At 35.7% G+C, this 17,396-nt stretch overlaps 2 protein-coding genes across 9 annotated transcripts; both read left to right on the forward strand.

Annotated features, from left to right (window-relative positions):
- Positions 1–1,935: 1,935 nt before the first annotated feature.
- Positions 1,936–7,395, forward strand: LOC130671138 (tudor domain-containing protein 7A-like). 3 transcript variants are annotated; one of them, XM_057474859.1, is made up of 4 exons: positions 1,936–2,209; positions 2,661–2,756; positions 2,842–5,857; positions 5,920–6,088. In XM_057474859.1, exons 3-4 carry the CDS (start codon positions 2,893–2,895, stop codon positions 5,934–5,936), a joined length of 2,982 nt encoding a protein of 993 aa, XP_057330842.1. In that variant the 5' UTR covers positions 1,936–2,209; positions 2,661–2,756; positions 2,842–2,892; the 3' UTR covers positions 5,937–6,088. The 3 variants fall into 3 exon arrangements, with proteins under 3 accessions (XP_057330842.1, XP_057330840.1, XP_057330841.1); XM_057474857.1 differs by adding an exon at positions 6,472–7,395 and having other exon boundaries at positions 1,940–2,209; positions 2,842–6,214; XM_057474858.1 differs by adding an exon at positions 6,472–7,395 and having other exon boundaries at positions 1,940–2,137; positions 2,842–6,214.
- Positions 7,396–8,599: 1,204 nt separating this feature from the next.
- LOC130672222 (adenylyl cyclase 78C) lies at positions 8,600–17,269 on the forward strand. Of its 6 annotated transcripts, none has more exons than XM_057476640.1 (13): positions 8,600–8,704; positions 9,281–9,595; positions 9,703–9,950; positions 10,018–10,175; positions 10,235–10,424; positions 10,646–10,830; positions 10,943–11,141; positions 11,882–12,040; positions 12,481–12,710; positions 12,781–12,917; positions 13,536–14,963; positions 15,035–15,272; positions 15,952–17,269. In XM_057476640.1, the coding sequence occupies exons 2-13, from the start codon at positions 9,528–9,530 to the stop codon at positions 16,651–16,653; spliced, it is 3,942 nt and encodes a 1,313-aa protein (XP_057332623.1). In that variant the 5' UTR covers positions 8,600–8,704; positions 9,281–9,527; the 3' UTR covers positions 16,654–17,269. The 6 variants fall into 6 exon arrangements, with proteins under 6 accessions (XP_057332623.1, XP_057332628.1, XP_057332622.1 ...); XM_057476645.1 differs by having other exon boundaries at positions 8,673–8,717; positions 9,538–9,586; XM_057476644.1 differs by having other exon boundaries at positions 8,678–8,704; positions 9,538–9,586.
- Positions 17,270–17,396: the final 127 nt, after the last annotated feature.

Here is a 17,396-nt window from a genome sequence, read left to right on the forward strand (position 1 = left end):
TGCCATAGAAAAACTTTTATTTATATTTTTATTTGTAAAAGTGTCTAAGTATGTTTTTATAGCTGGGTAACGGTTGTAAATAAACAGTCTGCATACTAAACCCGTGTCTTATTTAGTTTATCATAAGTATAGACGAAAAAAAATTTAAGTAGGCCCAGACCATTTATAACTCAAGTACAATTTTCACTGAACCCAAGGCCGAAAGTCTTAAACTCTAAATCTACTTTCAATATTTTATTTCCAAGCACTTTCCTTTTAAACTTAAATAAATAAAATAAAATAAAATTTTTTTTTTAATACCTTTAGCTGTTATCTGTATGGTCATAAATTACAAATTTTTTTCAATTACTTTTCTCGGGAAATATTTTTAAAAATACTCGAACGGTCCTCTATTGTCAAAATAAAATCTCTGGTCCTTCTGAGAAGAATAAAATTTTTTTATTAAACACAAACCCTGTTTACTTACACTGTAATACATGTGTTAGACATTATAATTTATTTTTTAAATTTAAATTTAATCAGCTGTTAACTGAGACGTCAGTTGTCAAGCGTTTTTAATAAGTTTTTTATGAGTGTAAATGTAGCAGACATACACAGAAAAAAAAGGATTTCTTAGTGCAAGAAATTTTTATTTGTCCTAAAAAAATTTTTACTTGCCTCAAGAAATTTTTCGAATTATAAATTGAAAATTTTAAATTTCTCGGAGCGAGGATAAATTTTTTTAGAGCAAGAAAAAATTTTTTGAACCAAGAAATTTTTTCTTGTCCTAAGAAAATTTTTGTTTTCAATTTATAACAAAAAAATTCTTGCGCCAAGAGATCTTTTTTTCTGTGTACACAAATTTTTTAATTATATATAAAAAAATTAAATAATCAAATGCATGCATTATTTACTCTATTTATTTGTAATTTTAAATTTGTCTGATGTCTGCTACATTCACACTCATTTCGAATCGATTATTCGTAATTCAACTTTTCGAAATATTCATGAATTCTCAAACTTTTTTAAAACTTACGAGTAATTTCAAATTTTCTTTTGAGCGAAGAAATATTGTAGGATTTTTTTCAATAATTCAAATTTTTGCTATTAATTAAAAATTGAATAATTGACAGCTGATCAGAATTTTCTCGATTCTGGTCGAGTAATCGAAAACTTTCGGATAATTCGAAAGTTGACGAATTATTCGATTCGATTCGAACACGAATTTTACTAAAAAATTATCTAAAATTATGCCCAGAAAGTGAATACTCATTAAATTTTTTTACCCGCGTCAAATTTGTTTTTAAAAATAAACTTATCATATTTCCTCTAATTTCTACGAAAGAAATAATAAATTACAATCAAAACAACTCTCAATTAGTTCCTTGTCAATGACATCTACCTCCCACTGAAATAAAAAATAAAATCCATTATAATAAAAAATAAAATTCAAAAATTATCCAATTCAATGAACTGTAAAAATAAAGTCATCGTATTATATGTCATGCTCATAATGTGCGGAATGTCATATATATGTAGCACGCATTACTAAATACATAATTAAAATCCACACATATATTTATATATCTATATTATATATATGTTTTACTTTCGTTGACGAATTCCACGACGCAACGGGATTAATGTGTAACCGGAATGCGCGGATGATAGCGACAGCGAGTGAGGGCACCACCAACTCAAATCTCTGTATAATTTTTTTCCATTGTATACTTAATGATGATAGGTCATGAGTTGTCAATCGAGTTATTTCATTGGCTTGCTACCTGCTGCCATGTATTTGTCATATATATTTATATTAAACTTGAGGTTTGCTTGTGTTTTCTAGTTCCTAGTTTCCACTTCTTTCTACATCATCACCAACCGGCACCACCACCACTTACCTCACCACCACCACTACTTTTGCTGGCTGGTAAAAACAGATTCCAGTATCAGTGCGAGAGTTTCAACACATGAACACATACAAGAGCTAGTATCTAGTGCGTAAGTGTAGATTGCATGTACGTGTAAACTTGTATTGGTGTTGTCCTGACCACTGGTGCTGGTGCTAGTGCTGGTGCTGGTGTGTACGGTAATTCAACTTCAGTCCATGCCAGTCCAGTCCTGCCTTGCCCATCTTACACTCTGGATGTGCAGATCAGTAAGTGAATCTGATAAACTTGTTTCTATACAAAAAAAAACCAACCATCAAACTTTTATTTCACTGCTAGCTGTAAGTACCATCTCTTTGTTCCACTTTCATTACTGCGTTTTATCATTTAATTATTTTATTACCATATGGTATTCAATTTTTTAGTTGCTACCTTATGACTAATTTTTCACTTGTACATTTTTTTTTAATCATTTTATTTAAATTTAAAAAGTTGCCGACAGCGTGGGATTAATTACTTTCATTTAATTGCCGTTCGGTTAAAGAATTTATAGTGCGACTATACCAGTGCTATCACTAGCTTTTTTTTTTTTACATAATCGAATTGTTAAAAATGTCGCGGTATTTTTTTTTTATTTATCTTTTATTTTATTGTTTCTTTTTTTTTTTTTTTTTTGATGCTTATTAAATTATTTTGTGATAAAAATTTTACACACCCGGGTATCGGGGTAGAAAATATTAAAAAAAAATGAATTTTAAAAAATATAATTATGATCATTCTTTTGTCTTGCAGATTGATATCATTGGCGTTTTACTTTCTCACTGCTGATAAATCTTTTGTGTTTGAATTGGCGGCGGCATATTTAAATAAGCCGGTTATTTCTTCGAGGTCAGTGTACTGTTACTATTTTTATTATTATTGTAATTATTTAATAATAATGATGATAATTTTTTTTTCTTTTTACTTTAAATAGATTTTTCGAAGAGGAATAAATTCTTCCACGTAATTGGTGCAGCCAATCACGATGGAGGACGTCGGTAGGACTGTCAGATCATTGTTACTCGCTTCTAAGGAAGGAGTAGCAATTGACAATGTCAATAGAGATTACAAAGCCATGGAAGGCGATTACATTCCATTTAGAAAGTACGGGTACTTGACTGTCCACGAGTTTTTAAAGGCAGTACCAAATATAAGAATAGTATCGAAAAACGGAACGTTCTTCGCGCAAGCTGTTGCAACTGCCAGCAACAGGCACATCGCTGACTTGGTCAGCAAGCAGAAGACACCGAGAGTAAGACCAACTAGACGGCCAAAGAACACAAACTCTTACAAAAGGTCTGCGTCAACAAATAGGTTCTCTCCCCGATCTAACTCGTTCGCTGGAACTGGACGGACCCAATCGCTGCACAGGTCTGCCTCCTTATCCAATGACTCGAGTAGAAATTGGGCCCCGAGGCAAGAAAATACTATAAGGCCGCTGATGTCTGTCTCTACAAGTTCCAGTAATTTTAATGGCAACAGCAACGGTAGCAGTCAGAGAAAGTCTGAGAGACCGGAAGCAGACAGAGTCTTTCAGCAGCCAAGTAGAGTTAATGGCTTCCAACAAAATTCTTCGTTTTCATCAGCAGCCTCGTCATCGTCAATTAATTCTAGACCTGGTACACTGAGCAACATTTCTTTAGGCAAACACAGTCAGCCGCAGAACTTTGCTTCAGCATCAGCGGTAACGAGACAAAATTCATTTGGTGACAATCGTTCTATGCAGGGAACACAAATACCGCCGCTGATACCACCAGCAGATCGTAAATCTCCCGTCTCTCCTAGTGGGCCCGTAAAACAAAAGCAATTGTCTCCGTCATCTAATTACTCTGGTCTAAATAACAGCAGCAGTAAGACCAATGGCACGATGTACAGCGACCACGTTCCTCCGTTGAAGCCTCTGAGTGAGCGTCTGAGGAATCCTCTGGCGTTTTCAACTGCCGTGCCCATTGTGCCTGAGTATCCGAAACCATCTGCGGCTGACAGCCCAACCAGTGCTGATAAGCGGGTCACATTTGCACCAACGGTTGGAGTCAAAACACCTCCGTTAGTTTTACGCCAGCCTAGTAATGAGTTTGCCATCAGTCCGAAGCAGCTGACACCGCCTGACACACCCAAGAAAAATAACGACCTCAGAGACGATCTTGTTGAGTTGGTGGAAAAGCTACATCTTCCTAGACCAGAGTATTTTATTACACAAAACGGTAAACACAATCAAAAAACAATTTTGTGCCAAATAAAAATCGGCGGAGTCAAATTCAGCAGCTATCCTTATGACGCCAAAACACAAAAAGAAGCTGAAATAGCGGCTGCTGAGCAAGCTCTTGCTGATTTGAAACAACATTATGAGACTTCTGTGGGTTTGCCAATTACTTATGACAAAGAATTAATAAAGCAGCGGGTTATTGCCATTGTTGACAGTGAAGATCACAAGAGCGGGATTTTCAAACACAAACTTCCATTTTATTACAAGGAAAAGTACAACGAAGCGCTTCCTAAAAATTGGGACACAATCATCAATGAATGTTCAAATAAATTAGTCTGCGAAAAGGCGGCTGGTGACGAGATTATTTTACTGCCCTACGACCCGGCAGCGGACAATTTCGAGCCCAAAATGCCGGAATTAATTCTGCCGCAAGAAGATCTCTGGCCAGTTTACGTCACCAATTTAGTCACCACCGAGGAAGTCTACGGGATAATCCTCGAAGACGAGTTCTGCAGCAAGAGAGATGCGATGTCAGAAAAACTTGACGGATTTTATTCTAAAGTGCGTCCGAAGCCTCCATCGATAAAAATAAACAGATATTACGCATTAAAAAAAGACGACTCCTGGCACCGAGTATTCGTCGAATACCTCGACAACGAAATAAACTGCGCCGATATATTTTTCATTGATACCGGAGACATGGAGAGCGTAAGTTTTAATGACTTGTGTGCTCTAGATAAGAGTTTCTACGAATTACCACCGCAAGCTGTGAGATTCAGCATCGCCGGATACGAGGAGCTATCGAATTACGAGACGATAAATAAAATTGGTGAGAAATTACTCACTAACTTATCATGTTACGTCCAAGTATTGAGCCGAGAGAAAAACGATATGGGTTTGGTGATTAACGGAGTGTTTTATGACACAAGCACCGCCGACGATATCAATGTCAATGATTTGATCCTGGAAAAGCTGACGAGTTTTGTCGCCAGTCCCCAGTTGACTATTGAGGGAGAAGTACTGGAAGTTTACTTGTCGCATGTTGACGAAGCTGGTGGTTACATTCAGATAAATGACGACTCTCATAAAATTTTAGTGGCTCTGATAGACAAGTTGACCGGCGATAGTATCAACGAGGAGACACTGAAGAGAGCTACCGTGAGCTGGAACGCAGTGAACAGGGAGTCGGTCTACTTGATCCATTTACCGGACGGCCAGTGGGTCCGAGTGAAAGTGATCCAACCGGTACAGAACAATCAGCTGAGCGTGATGCTCATTGACGTTGGCAAGAAGATGATAGTGAATGCGTCGGAGCTTCTGAAAACTACAATGATTCCAGCCCCGCATGACAACAATTTGAAATTGATCGCGGCTGCTATTGAAAAGTATCCGGTCCAAACATGCAAAATTCAGCTTCACAACACCAGGACCAGTGTCCTGAATGACAAGAAATTCCTGGAGCCTCTGGTCGAAATGGCACCGCCTAGTGCTAAACTTTTCTGCAAAGTTATCAAGGAAGCGAAAGAGTCATCGCCACTGGCGGTCGTCGAATTGTTCAAGAGAAACGAATCCGATAATTTACTGATTTCTATAAACAATTCGCTGGTGATGCGACCGAATGACAAAACGGAAGGTGACGACAAGAATAATAATCTGAAAAAGAGACTTGAAAGGAAAAACTCGCGATCAAGTATTTCAAGAAACGGCCTCGAGTTACTTGGGCAGCCGAAAATACCCGATGTCGGTAAGTATTTTGACGTACACGTGACACAAACAGTAGCTGGACCGAATCACTTTGTTGTGCAGCCATACGACGGGACTGAGCCACTGGCGATAATGGAGAAAAAACTTCAGTTGTATTGCGAGGACAATTCAAATTTTGCTCAACCTGATGACTTTTATGCTGCGGGAAATCTTTGCGCTGCTAATGTCAGTCAGAAATGGTATCGCGCTTCAATCGTTGGACCTTTTGACAGCTTCTCGACTATTGTTTACCTCTGCGACTCCGGAGTTATGCACAGTGTCCCCAACACCAACTTGAAGCCGCTGGCAGATGAATTTATGACTATTTCTTATCAAGGAATAAAAGCTAAACTCTACGGTAATTATTTTTTTTTTCTAGAGCCAGGGGTAAAATGGGCATCCAAATTACAAGAGGGGTAAATCGGGCCGCTCAAAATTATTTAAAAAAATTATTTTTTTGTTCCTGGGTCATATTGACAGCAAATATTTCCTGGGGAACAAAAAAAATTCAGAGAAAATTCTGACTTTTTTTTTTTAGGGAGCCCATTTTACTTTTCTCTTTCAAATTTATGAAATTTAAAAATTTATATTAATTGCAATTTAAATTTTATCCAGGCTCGGAAAGATTTGACTGGAAAGCTCATCACGACAGCAAATTTAAAGAACTGGTAGCTGACAAAGATTTCGTATCAATAGTAAGAAAAATCGAAGATGACAAATCGTCTCAAACGAAGCAAATAATTTGTCTTGACCTCGTAGATACTTCTGGCAGTACTGATAAAAATATTCTCGAGGAAGTTATGAGTTTTGATAAATAAGTCTGGGTAAAAATGCATTATAATTATAATTATTATTTTTTTTTTCTATTTTAATTTATTATTTCATTATTTAAATATTACTCATGTGAACTAACAAACTTTTATTTATTATCGAGATTAACCAGTAAATATTAACTCTATTAAACATTAATAGTAATAATTAATATATATTTATAAGAAGCTTCCAAGCAATATATAATATAATATAAATTATATATCCGGCCTACAATTTATGTGCCGTATTTAAGTTTAACGTAACTTTTAAGCAATATGAGGGTTCTAGTAGCACCTCAGGCTGTGTTTATTGACGCTATTATTATTATTATTATCATTATTTTATATTTGTTATTACATACAAGTTTATTTTTTTCTTTGGGTCCAATTTGTTACGGGCGTACATGCGTTTAAAAAAATTATATTTTATTCTTCATTTGAGTTGTATTTTAAAAAAAAAAATTCATAGCATCCAATTGTTATATGAATTCATTGCCGTATAATGATGAAGGACGTACTGTGTACGTCATCGATAATGAAGAATACAGTATTATTAGAAAATATATGAAAAACGTGCATAGAATTTGAATCTATGAAAGCACGTGATCCATTCGCTTAAGCGAAAATATTAATGATATTTAAAGTTTTAATGTAAGATTTATTAAAATGTATTTTTTTAATAGTTATCTCAATGTAATGAGTGGAAAAATAAAAGTCGTTCACATAATTACTGATTAATTATTTGTTTGTTAGAATAAGTGGTAAGTGGTGGTAAAATAAGTCTTGTATGACAGCTGTTTGATTGATATTTTTAATTGATTTGTGGGAATATTTTTAGTAGTGATTTTTTTTTTTTAATACTTGAGCAGTGGGGTGATAAAAAATAAATTAATTTAGTGGGTAAGGAGACCGATTGGGGGACAATTTTATTTGATCATTAAAAAAAAATCACTAGTGTAACTATAATTTTTTTTTTTTACGTGATGTGTATACTTGAAATTATATAAAAATTTATTTGAAATTTTTAAATAGTTTATTAATCCGTCTAGTGGATTTTGAAATTTTTCAAAAATTTTAATCTCAATTTATTACAATTAAATGTCAATTTTATAATTTCATTTAAAAAGTTTTTTTAAAAAGTTTATCAATTATCGGTCTACTGGATTTTTAAATTCACCAAAAATTTCAATCCCGCTACTTTTTACTATTTTTCGAAAATTTCCCATTTTTACACGAGTTAAAATTCAAAAAAATTAAATGTCATTTTTATAATTTCATTCTTGATAAGAAGTAAAAAATTTCCTCATTTCGTCTCTACAAAATTTCAATATAAAAATTTCAACAATAATTCCGGAATTAAACGAAAAAATAATAATTTTCTTTTGGCGCGAAATTTGAATTTATTATATAATTTTTTAAAAAGTTTATTCATTTTCGGTCTACTGGATTTTTAAATTCACCAAAAATTTCAATCCCGCTACTTTTTACTATTTTTCAAAAATTCCCCATTTTTACACGAGTTAAAATTCAAAAAAATAAATGTCAATTTTTGTAATTACCTTCTATGTAAAAATTAAAAAACTTCCTCAATTTTCTTCCAATTCGTCTCCACAGAATCTCTATAAAAATTTACACAATAATCCAAAATTAAAAAAAAAAATTATTCTTTCCGCGCGAAATTTGAATTTATTCAAACTTTCAAAATATCAGAATATTAAATTAAAAATCTTATAAAAAAAATCACATTTCCTACCACCAAAATTCGGTCGATCTGATCAGAAATCTGACAAAATTTTTCATTAATAAATCTATACATCCATATATATATATAAAGAGTAATAATGTCTTAAAATAAATGATCATAAAGGTAAAACCACAATGTTTACCTGTAATAATTTAAAAAACAATAATTACCAAGAGGGGATGAAAGCATGCTGTTATATTTAAGTGACGTCAACGGATAACGACAAGACGGGCGGTCAGTGGCTTTCAAACGTCGAGTTTACCAGTTGACGAGAGTCAATCGGTCTAAAAAGGTAAAAGCGTGAGGCAAGTAATTGTATGCCTGCTTCCCTATTAGACTTGTTTATCAAAAATACATCACTTATTCTCATTTAATTAACTAACTAATTACAACTAATCATCCATCATAACACAACTAATTATTAATATAATTATAGTAACAATTATAGCATCGCGTGTTAAAGATCTGGCGCAACTAATACGGCTGATTGGAATCTACTGCAATTATTAAGGAATATCAAGAAAATGTAACTCTAAAAAGGCTTGTATGGCTTAAGTAGTGGCTTTTTATATTTATTTTACTCCATTAATTTCTATTTTTTTTATTTTTTTACATTCGTTTACTATAGAATTTTATTTTATTTTATTTTGCTGATTTAAATGTTTTGAATGACAAACTACTTGTTGCTTCCTCCCGCGCAACTTTAGTGGTTTTGAATGATGTTTTGGTGATATGTTTGTTCGGGTAACTGATTCACAAGGATTTTTAAATAAATTTTAAATAATAATACTAAAGGGTGAAGATGTGAATTTCGAAAATTTAAATATAAACAAAGTGCCACAAGCCAAACAAAATTTTTGCGTTGCAGGTGACATAAATTATATTAGGCATCTCTACATATATCAATATCAATATCAATCCCTGTTTGTATTTAATCACTGTATTATCAGTGTTGCCTGTTTAAATCTCCATCCTTACCACCAATGATACACGCAGACAAGCATGCAGGGTAGTGATGAACCGCGTTAGCTATATTTTAAATGGCTACGTGAAGTTCACAATAGAGGAAATACCATAAAAGGGACCCGGGGTGAAATTATCATCATCGAGAGATAATGATTACAGAACAGACTTGGACCATGATGCTGGAACCCGACGTACCAGGCATCGACGAGTATGTTAAGTAATATTATTTAATTAGAAACCATTAGTTTTCCCGCCAAAGACATTTTAACTGAGTCATTTTAACTGACAGCAAAATTTTTTATTTTTGTTTGACTGCCGAAAAAGGTTGGGTATTTCGCCGAGGAAACAGTTATGGATCAAGGCGGTGAAGAAGCTGACGTCCGAGCGGCTCGGGAGAGAAGGACTCGCGGCCTGGGGCGTGGGTCCGCCGCCGCGGGAAGAGGACGAGGACCTGGAAGAAGAAGAACCCAAGGGAGTGAGTGACAAAGATGAGATAACTCTTGTCGTGACACCACCGGAAGCTGTCGCCGTTGAAGAGCCTGATAAGCCCGAAGATCCGCCCTGTCAACAAAGTGGCTATTTATTTATCTGTCAAAAAAATCACTAGCAGGTGGTATTTTAATTCAAATTATTTTACAGACGTTTTCAAACGCGGGCGGATGTACAAAGGGATTTTCTGCCCGTCCTTGACGAATGCGTTCCACAGCCCGAGTTTAGAGAAGTCTTACTTCCAGTACTCGTGTCGCCAGCGTCAGAAGTCTCTGATGATGCTGAATGTCGTCGATCTCGGTCTCAAGGTACTTCAGTAATTAATTACATAATTAATTAATCAATCAATTAATAATGATCCCCGTAGATCGCGATTATTTCCCTGTGGCTGTGGAGAAGAAATGAACGCAGCAGCAGCTTAATTCAGACGCTGTCTTGGGTATCATGTTGTATGCTCGCAAATATTATTGTCTGTGTGGTGGGTCTGTGGCGGTGGTTCTCACCGAATTATCTCTACTGGGCATCTATATGCACTTGGCTGCTTATAAATATCCAAGGTATTCGTAATGTTATTCGTACTTGAAAAATTTAAAGTTCGTTAATGAAATTCTCTGTATTTATATTTTCCTCCGGTACAATATATATATAAGCACTCATACTCACTATAGTATGTTCTATAAATATTGTAGTTGGTATTGAAACATTTAAATATCGTGGAGATGATTAGCCAGCTCGAGTTAATGTATACAATAAATATTTTTTTACTGTTGAATTATAGGTTTCATAGCAGCTGGATTAAATTTTTCATCGCAGCAGCGCATAATGTGGTACATATTGTTTGTTGTTTATGCGCCGTATGCGATGCTCCCGCTTCCGCTGAGATGGTGCGTCCTCGCGGGCTCTGGTACTGCAATCAGCCACATGACAATGATTATAACGACGCTTTTTTACAATTCTAATTACGTAAGCTTGTTCAATAACTCGCTGACTTAAATTATTATTATTACTATTACTATTAATTTTAAAAATATAAATTACGTTCTGGTTCTCGTTCTGGCTCTGACTCTGGCTGCAGCTTAAAGACGTCGTATGCGTAATTAGAATGCTTACGACAAATGTCCTGCTGTACTTTGCGGTAAATCTCGCTGGAATGTACACCAAGTACTTGACGGACCGCGGACAACGTCAGGCATTCTTGGAGACCCACAGGTCCATGGAGACCCGCCAAAGAACGCAGAATGAAAATAATCGCCAAGAAAAACTTTTGCTTTCAGGTACTCGATATTATCTAATAGTCTGACGCCACTGGTTTTTCTAAATGTTTTTTAATTTTTTATGATCGTACTGCGGTCGTCTTCTGTGGTTTTGGTTTTTACTCAATTACTTGTTGACACAGTCCTTTAATAATTATTTTTTATTATTGGTTTTGTTGGAGTATCAGTGGCACGTAAATATAAAACTGTAGGGCACATATATAAAATGTGTGATGAAGATAAGAGACACGAGACTATAACTCGTAACCGGTGGCCCGTAAGATGCGCCTCACCGGATGTCAAAAGAATCACCTTGTGGATTCACAGTCGATTGGTTTTGTTGTATATAGAAGTCTCGATGACCCTGTGGTGTATTTATGTCCATAAATCGATTTTTAAATTTCAATATTCTATTGCCTTTTAAACTCTATATTATATATTATTAAATATTATTCATTTTTAATTATCGCTAATTATTAGACTGTAAAAAATCGGGAGTGAACTCGGAGTTCCGGAGTTTTAAAAAAATCCCGCATGGGGAGTTTTTTTTCAGAATTGATTTTGGAGGGAACTAAATTTTATTTGAATCCGCGTTTACTCCGGATCGGTTTCGCCATTAAAATAAACTTCCCTTCGGGATAAATTTCACTGTGAGGATTAAAAAAATAAACAGACACGTGGCGAGTTGACGGGTACCCTCTGCATTCACTCAAAAAATTATTTACGGTGTATTATTATTATTAATATTTTTTAAATTTTAGTTCTTCCAGATTTTGTAGCAAAAGAAATGATACGAGATATTGCCCGCGAAACAGCCAGCGGTGGAACATTTTCCTTTACTCCAAATCAATTTCACAGAATTTATCTTCATCGTTATGAAAATGTCAGCATTTTATTTGCTGACATTAAAGGATTTACTGGTAAAATTATAAAAGTTCATATATTTATTTTTATAAAATAATTAATTAATTTTTAAAATTAATTTTTTGTTTATTTAATTTTTTAACTTGTGTAAGTATATTTATATATTTGTAATATATATGTACAGAAGGTACTGACAATAATTATAATGTAAATATTAATTTTATAAATAGAAACTGCAAGTGTGCTCTGTTTACACACAATACCATTAATTATATATCTATATATATCTATATATTTTCGTGATTAATATATCTTAAAAGACTGTTCCAAATTTTCGACATTAGTCTAAATATAATGACAGTAGTTATATATGTACACACTTACTGTTACGAAATAATAGTACATTTACTTAAGACATGATATTTTTCATATTATATCAAGTATATATCTTAAATAATTTTTTCCTTCATTAATATTTATTTATATTTTTTTAAAGCACTGGCAAGTCAGTGCAGCGCCCAAGAATTGGTCAAGGTCCTCAACGATTTATTTGCCCGTTTCGACAGACTTTCTGCCGAAAATCATTGTCTGAGGATTAAATTACTTGGGGATTGTTATTACTGCATATCAGGACTTCCTGTTGCGAGGACTGACCATGCGCATTGTTGCGTTGAAATGGGTCTTCATATGATCAAAGCTATTCGTGATATTCGTTACACTACTAAAGTTATTATTATCATTATTATTGTTTATTTCAGGTCAAGTTTATTCGATTATTGATGAAAATTTTTTCCAGGTGGATTTAAATATGAGAATTGGCATCCATAGTGGCTCGGTACTTTGTGGAGTCCTAGGGCTGAGGAAATGGCAGTTCGATGTCTGGAGTTATGATGTTACTTTAGCGAATCATTTAGAAAGCGGTGGAATACCTGGGTATTAATTACAGTTTTATTTATTTTAATGATAAATTTGTCCTAATAGCCAACTTGGCTGCTAATTGTCTTCCCATTTACCGAAATCTCCGCTCGGAATCAGCCTCAAAATTTTAGAGTTCAGTAGTTTTCAATAAATTTGGCGGCTTAGTCATCTAGTGACTTCCGAGTGAGACGTGATAATTTAATTTCATAAAAATTTACGTCGTAATTCATAAAATTAGTTTTCCATAACTCAACAAAAGAACACGAAATTATCACAGGGCTGCCTTTTATTTTATTTTACGATTATAAAATTGTCTTAGCAAGAGAATACTTCCGGTTTTCGGTTTTGACCCCTACTCTGAGTGCTCTATGCACTAAATATTCTCCCACTCTTGTCTGCACACGCGCAGATTTAAAATAATCAGTAGTGGGGGCGTTCCGAAGTTCAGTCTCTTTCTGGTCGAAGTTCAGAACCTGACCTCTTTGCATTCGAGGTGCGCAATAATGGCTTTGACATTTAGCGGTGCCGTTGTCTATTATAAAATTTGTAAATCAATATATTTTTAATAGGCAGTAATTTCGAGTAATAAAATTCTCACTTGGTAATTTCCATGATTTATTTATTTGGTTACAGTCGAGTTCACATATCAGCAGAAACATTAAACTGTCTGAATGACGTCTACGAAGTAGAACCAGGAAATGGAGTTGATCGCGACAATTATTTAAAGGATCGTAATGTCGTAACTTATTTAATAAAACAAACAGAGCCACTGCGTTCAAAACGAAGGCAGTCATCGCGTCCAAAGATATGGACCGAAGACGAAACTGGCAACAGATCCAAGAAGAGTTTCAAGATTGCTAACGCTCTGCTCTCAAACAATCACAGCAGCAGCAAAGACAACATGGCGAACTGCAAAGACGAGGATGAAATTGGCGTTGAATGGATCCCGGAAATTCCGTTCGAGAATTTGAACAGCGCAAACTCCGTGACCAATCTCGAGGCCGAGTATCTCGAAGACGAAGAAGACGAGCAGGGAACAATGGGCGATAAAAAATCGGCAGCAGGCGGGGGATTTGAAACCGCGAGCAATAAGAGAATGAGGCTGGCGAATATCAATGCCTGGACACTCCGTTACAATGACGAGAGTCTGGAAACGAAGTTCGGCCAATTAAGAGAAGACATGTTTAGATCAAACATGATTTGTTGCTTCGTCATCTGGCTTTTTATCGCCATTTGCCAAGCGATTATTGTACCTGACTGTATTATTCTTCTCGCTTCTCTTTTCTTCACCACCGCCGTACTTATCGTCTGCTCGATTCTCGTGATGGCCGAAGAGTTCAAAAATTTACCCGACGTTCTACAAAACGCATCGTCGACATTGACGCACAATAAATTGCACCGGACTATATTTATTTGTATTTTAATCAGTCTTATGGCTTTCACTTCAATAATCGGCGTACTGGGATGCCCGGCAACAAATTTTTATCCTTCAGAGCCACTGCCCGTTATGGATAAATTTGTGTCTGCTAATTCCGATGACAAGTTCAATGGTAGCAGCAGCAACAGCATTTTAGAAGCGACTAAAAATATTCCAGGATTTGATAAACTTATTTTTAGCTTTTTAAAAGTCGCGCTCGATGATAAAAACCGTGAGAAATTTACCGAGTCATCTAAAAGTCAGTCTATCAAGGGTTCTAATGACAGCAATGATATGAAGATGAGATCAAATAATCACAGACATTTTGTCGGAAAAAGACACGGAAGAAAATTGAAGCCATCAAAGCGGGATATGAATAATTACAAGTCTCGAAAAATATTATTTGTTAGCAATGATAATTTAAATTCAACCGAGTCGTCAATATTTAAATTAGACAAGACGTGTTTCCGGTCGGAGTACATCGTGTTTACTTGGATCCTCTGTTTAATGGCCTTAGCTTCAGCTCTTAAATTATATTACCTCGTTAAGACGGCATTAGCCTCGATAATAGTTTTTATGTACGCGGGATTGATTCTCGTGGGGTATCAAGAATTATTTCTAATGACTGACGACGACCCTAATGAGTAAGTTTTTACTGTTTATCAGAAAAAAAAACTATTGCTTATTGATAACATTTGAGTATTTTTTAATCTAGAACTGCCATGCCGCTGTCAGCACAGATGCTAATTTTCCTGATAGTCTTTCTGGTCGTGGTAACGTATCATGGCAGACAGGTCGAAGTCACTTCGCGGCTGGATTTCTTGTGGAAGCAGCAAGCAGAGAGAGAGCTCGGTGATATGATTGAGTCCAAGCACAATAACATGCAGTTATTGAAGAATATTCTGCCTGACCATGTGGCCAATCATTTTCTGACTGCTGAGCATCCACCTGAGGTATGGAATATTACACTAGAGGGAGGGGAGTAGGATATTCTAATCCGTGGGTGTAATTGAGCAGAAGGTGGTGGCAAACACGGACTGGGACATCCTGCTTTCCTCCGTGGGGTGGATGAGATTTTTCACCAGATCAGAGACATGTTCAGATAAAAACGAGATGATAAATATTTATCTAGGTGGTTAGTAAGCGGAAAATTTCGTGGTTTTCTTTCAAGTTGTGTCTTTCTCTTCCAGGGAGAATTTCTCAACATGCCGTAACTGAAAATTTAAACTTTTGTCTCTGATTGTGGGAAAAATGGCGCATGCGCTAGTTTTTATAAGAGAAAAAAACGAGTTTCTTCCCTCTAAACAGGGCAGGAATTTAAACTTTCAGTGCAGGAATGGTAAGAGATCCAGTACCCGATCACTCATATATTTGTATATCAATACATGGAGTGGTCGGGTAGATCTTTTACCTTATGGTAAAATGAAATTTTATGATTTTGTCGTTCAAAGACTGACTATGACATATTTTTTCCAATATTCTTGTAAAAAATTTTATTTTGAACAAGAATATACTGGAGACTTATGAACATGTAAAAATGTTACAAAGTATGATTTAATTTTATGAAATTTCTATACTTTTTTAATTTTTCTGAAATAAAAATTAATCAAATTTAAAATTATTTATTTTAAGGAATTGTACTCACAGTCACGAGATAAAGTTGGCGTGATGTTTGCCAGTGTACCGAATTTCACAGAATTCTATTCCGAAGACGTAAACAAAGGAATGGAATGCATAAGATTACTAAATGAAATAATAGCAGACTTCGATGAATTACTAGACGAAGCGCCATTCCACTGCATTGAGAAAATAAAAACAGTCGGTGCGACCTATATGGCGGCATCAGGATTAAACCCCAGCACACTGGACCCAACTAAGGACGAAATGGACCACCTCTGCAAGCTGGTAGACTACGCCGTGGCCATGCGGCAACGTCTTGAAGATGTCAACATCCACTCGTTCAACAACTTTGACCTGCGAGTGGGCATCAGCTTCGGGCCACTTGTCGGTGGTGTCATCGGTGCACGTAAGCCAGTTTACGACATTTGGGGCAATACTGTAAACGAAGCCTCGCGAATGGACTCCACCGGAGTGATGGGCAAGATCCAGGTGCCCAAGGACATGGCCAAGATCCTGGAGACGCGTGGTTACCATACCCAAAAACGCGGAATGATTGAAGTCAAGGGCAAGGGAACCATGGAGACTTACTTCGTCCTGGGTAAAGACACTCAGCAATCGGACATCGTCTCCAGGAATAGAAGCATGTGCAGAAGTCTCGCTGCTGTTGTCTACGGAGTAGTTCAAGCTCGCAGGAAGCAAATGACCATCAGCTGAACGTCAGCACAATCAAAAAATAAACAAACAACTAAAAAAATTAATAATAATCATTCTGATGGAAACAAAAATAAATGACTGTAATAAAAATTATTGAAATTTTTCACAGTCGAAGTCCATTTTGTCGGATTCCATTAACTCGGAACTTCCCCTCAATCTTGACCCCTACCAGCTCTATCCCACCCGATGCTATACATATGTATATATTAATATATGCAGCATGTCGATGTAAGAGCGCATGCGTAGTCTACTTTTTAAGGGAGAAGGGGCATCGGTTAACCCGAAAATTCCAGGAAATTTTCGCTACTCCATAGACTAAATGTCCGAGTAAATGGAATTTGACTACAGTCGAAGTCCGTTATCTCGGAATTTCCTCTCAATTTTGACCCCCACTACGTATGTGATGTAAGCGCATGCGTGTAGTTTACATTCTAAAGAGGGGGCATTCGATAAGTCGGAATTTTTAGGAAATTTCCGCTCCCCCGTAGACTAACTATCCGCGTTAATGGAATTTCACTGTACAGTCGATCCATTATCTCGGAATTTCCCCTCGATTTTGACCCCCAATACGCATGTGATGTGCGCATGCGTGTAGTTTACATTCTAAAGAAGGGGCATTCGATAAGTCGGAATTTTCAGGAAATTTCCGCTCCCCCGTAGACTAACTGTCCGCGTTAATGGAATTCGGCTGTAATTTAAAAAATAATAAACATCAATTAATTAAAATAAAATAATTAAGATAG

Source organism: Microplitis mediator, chromosome 7 (assembly GCF_029852145.1).
Source record: "Microplitis mediator isolate UGA2020A chromosome 7, iyMicMedi2.1, whole genome shotgun sequence".
Lineage (NCBI taxonomy): Eukaryota > Metazoa > Arthropoda > Insecta > Hymenoptera > Braconidae > Microplitis > Microplitis mediator.

Coding starts and splice junctions, on each gene's coding strand:
- LOC130671138 (XM_057474857.1), top strand. CDS start 2,893: ATGGAGGACGTCGGTAGGACTGTCAGATCATTGTTACTCGCTTCTAAG. Junction 6,215..6,471: donor AATAAAAGCTAAACTCTACG/GTAATTATTTTT, acceptor AATTTTATCCAG/GCTCGGAAAGATTTGACTGG.
- LOC130672222 (XM_057476640.1), top strand. CDS start 9,528: ATGATTACAGAACAGACTTGGACCATGATGCTGGAACCCGACGTACCA. Junction 12,918..13,535: donor GAAAGCGGTGGAATACCTGG/GTATTAATTACA, acceptor ATTTGGTTACAG/TCGAGTTCACATATCAGCAG. Junction 14,964..15,034: donor ACTGACGACGACCCTAATGA/GTAAGTTTTTAC, acceptor TTTTTAATCTAG/AACTGCCATGCCGCTGTCAG.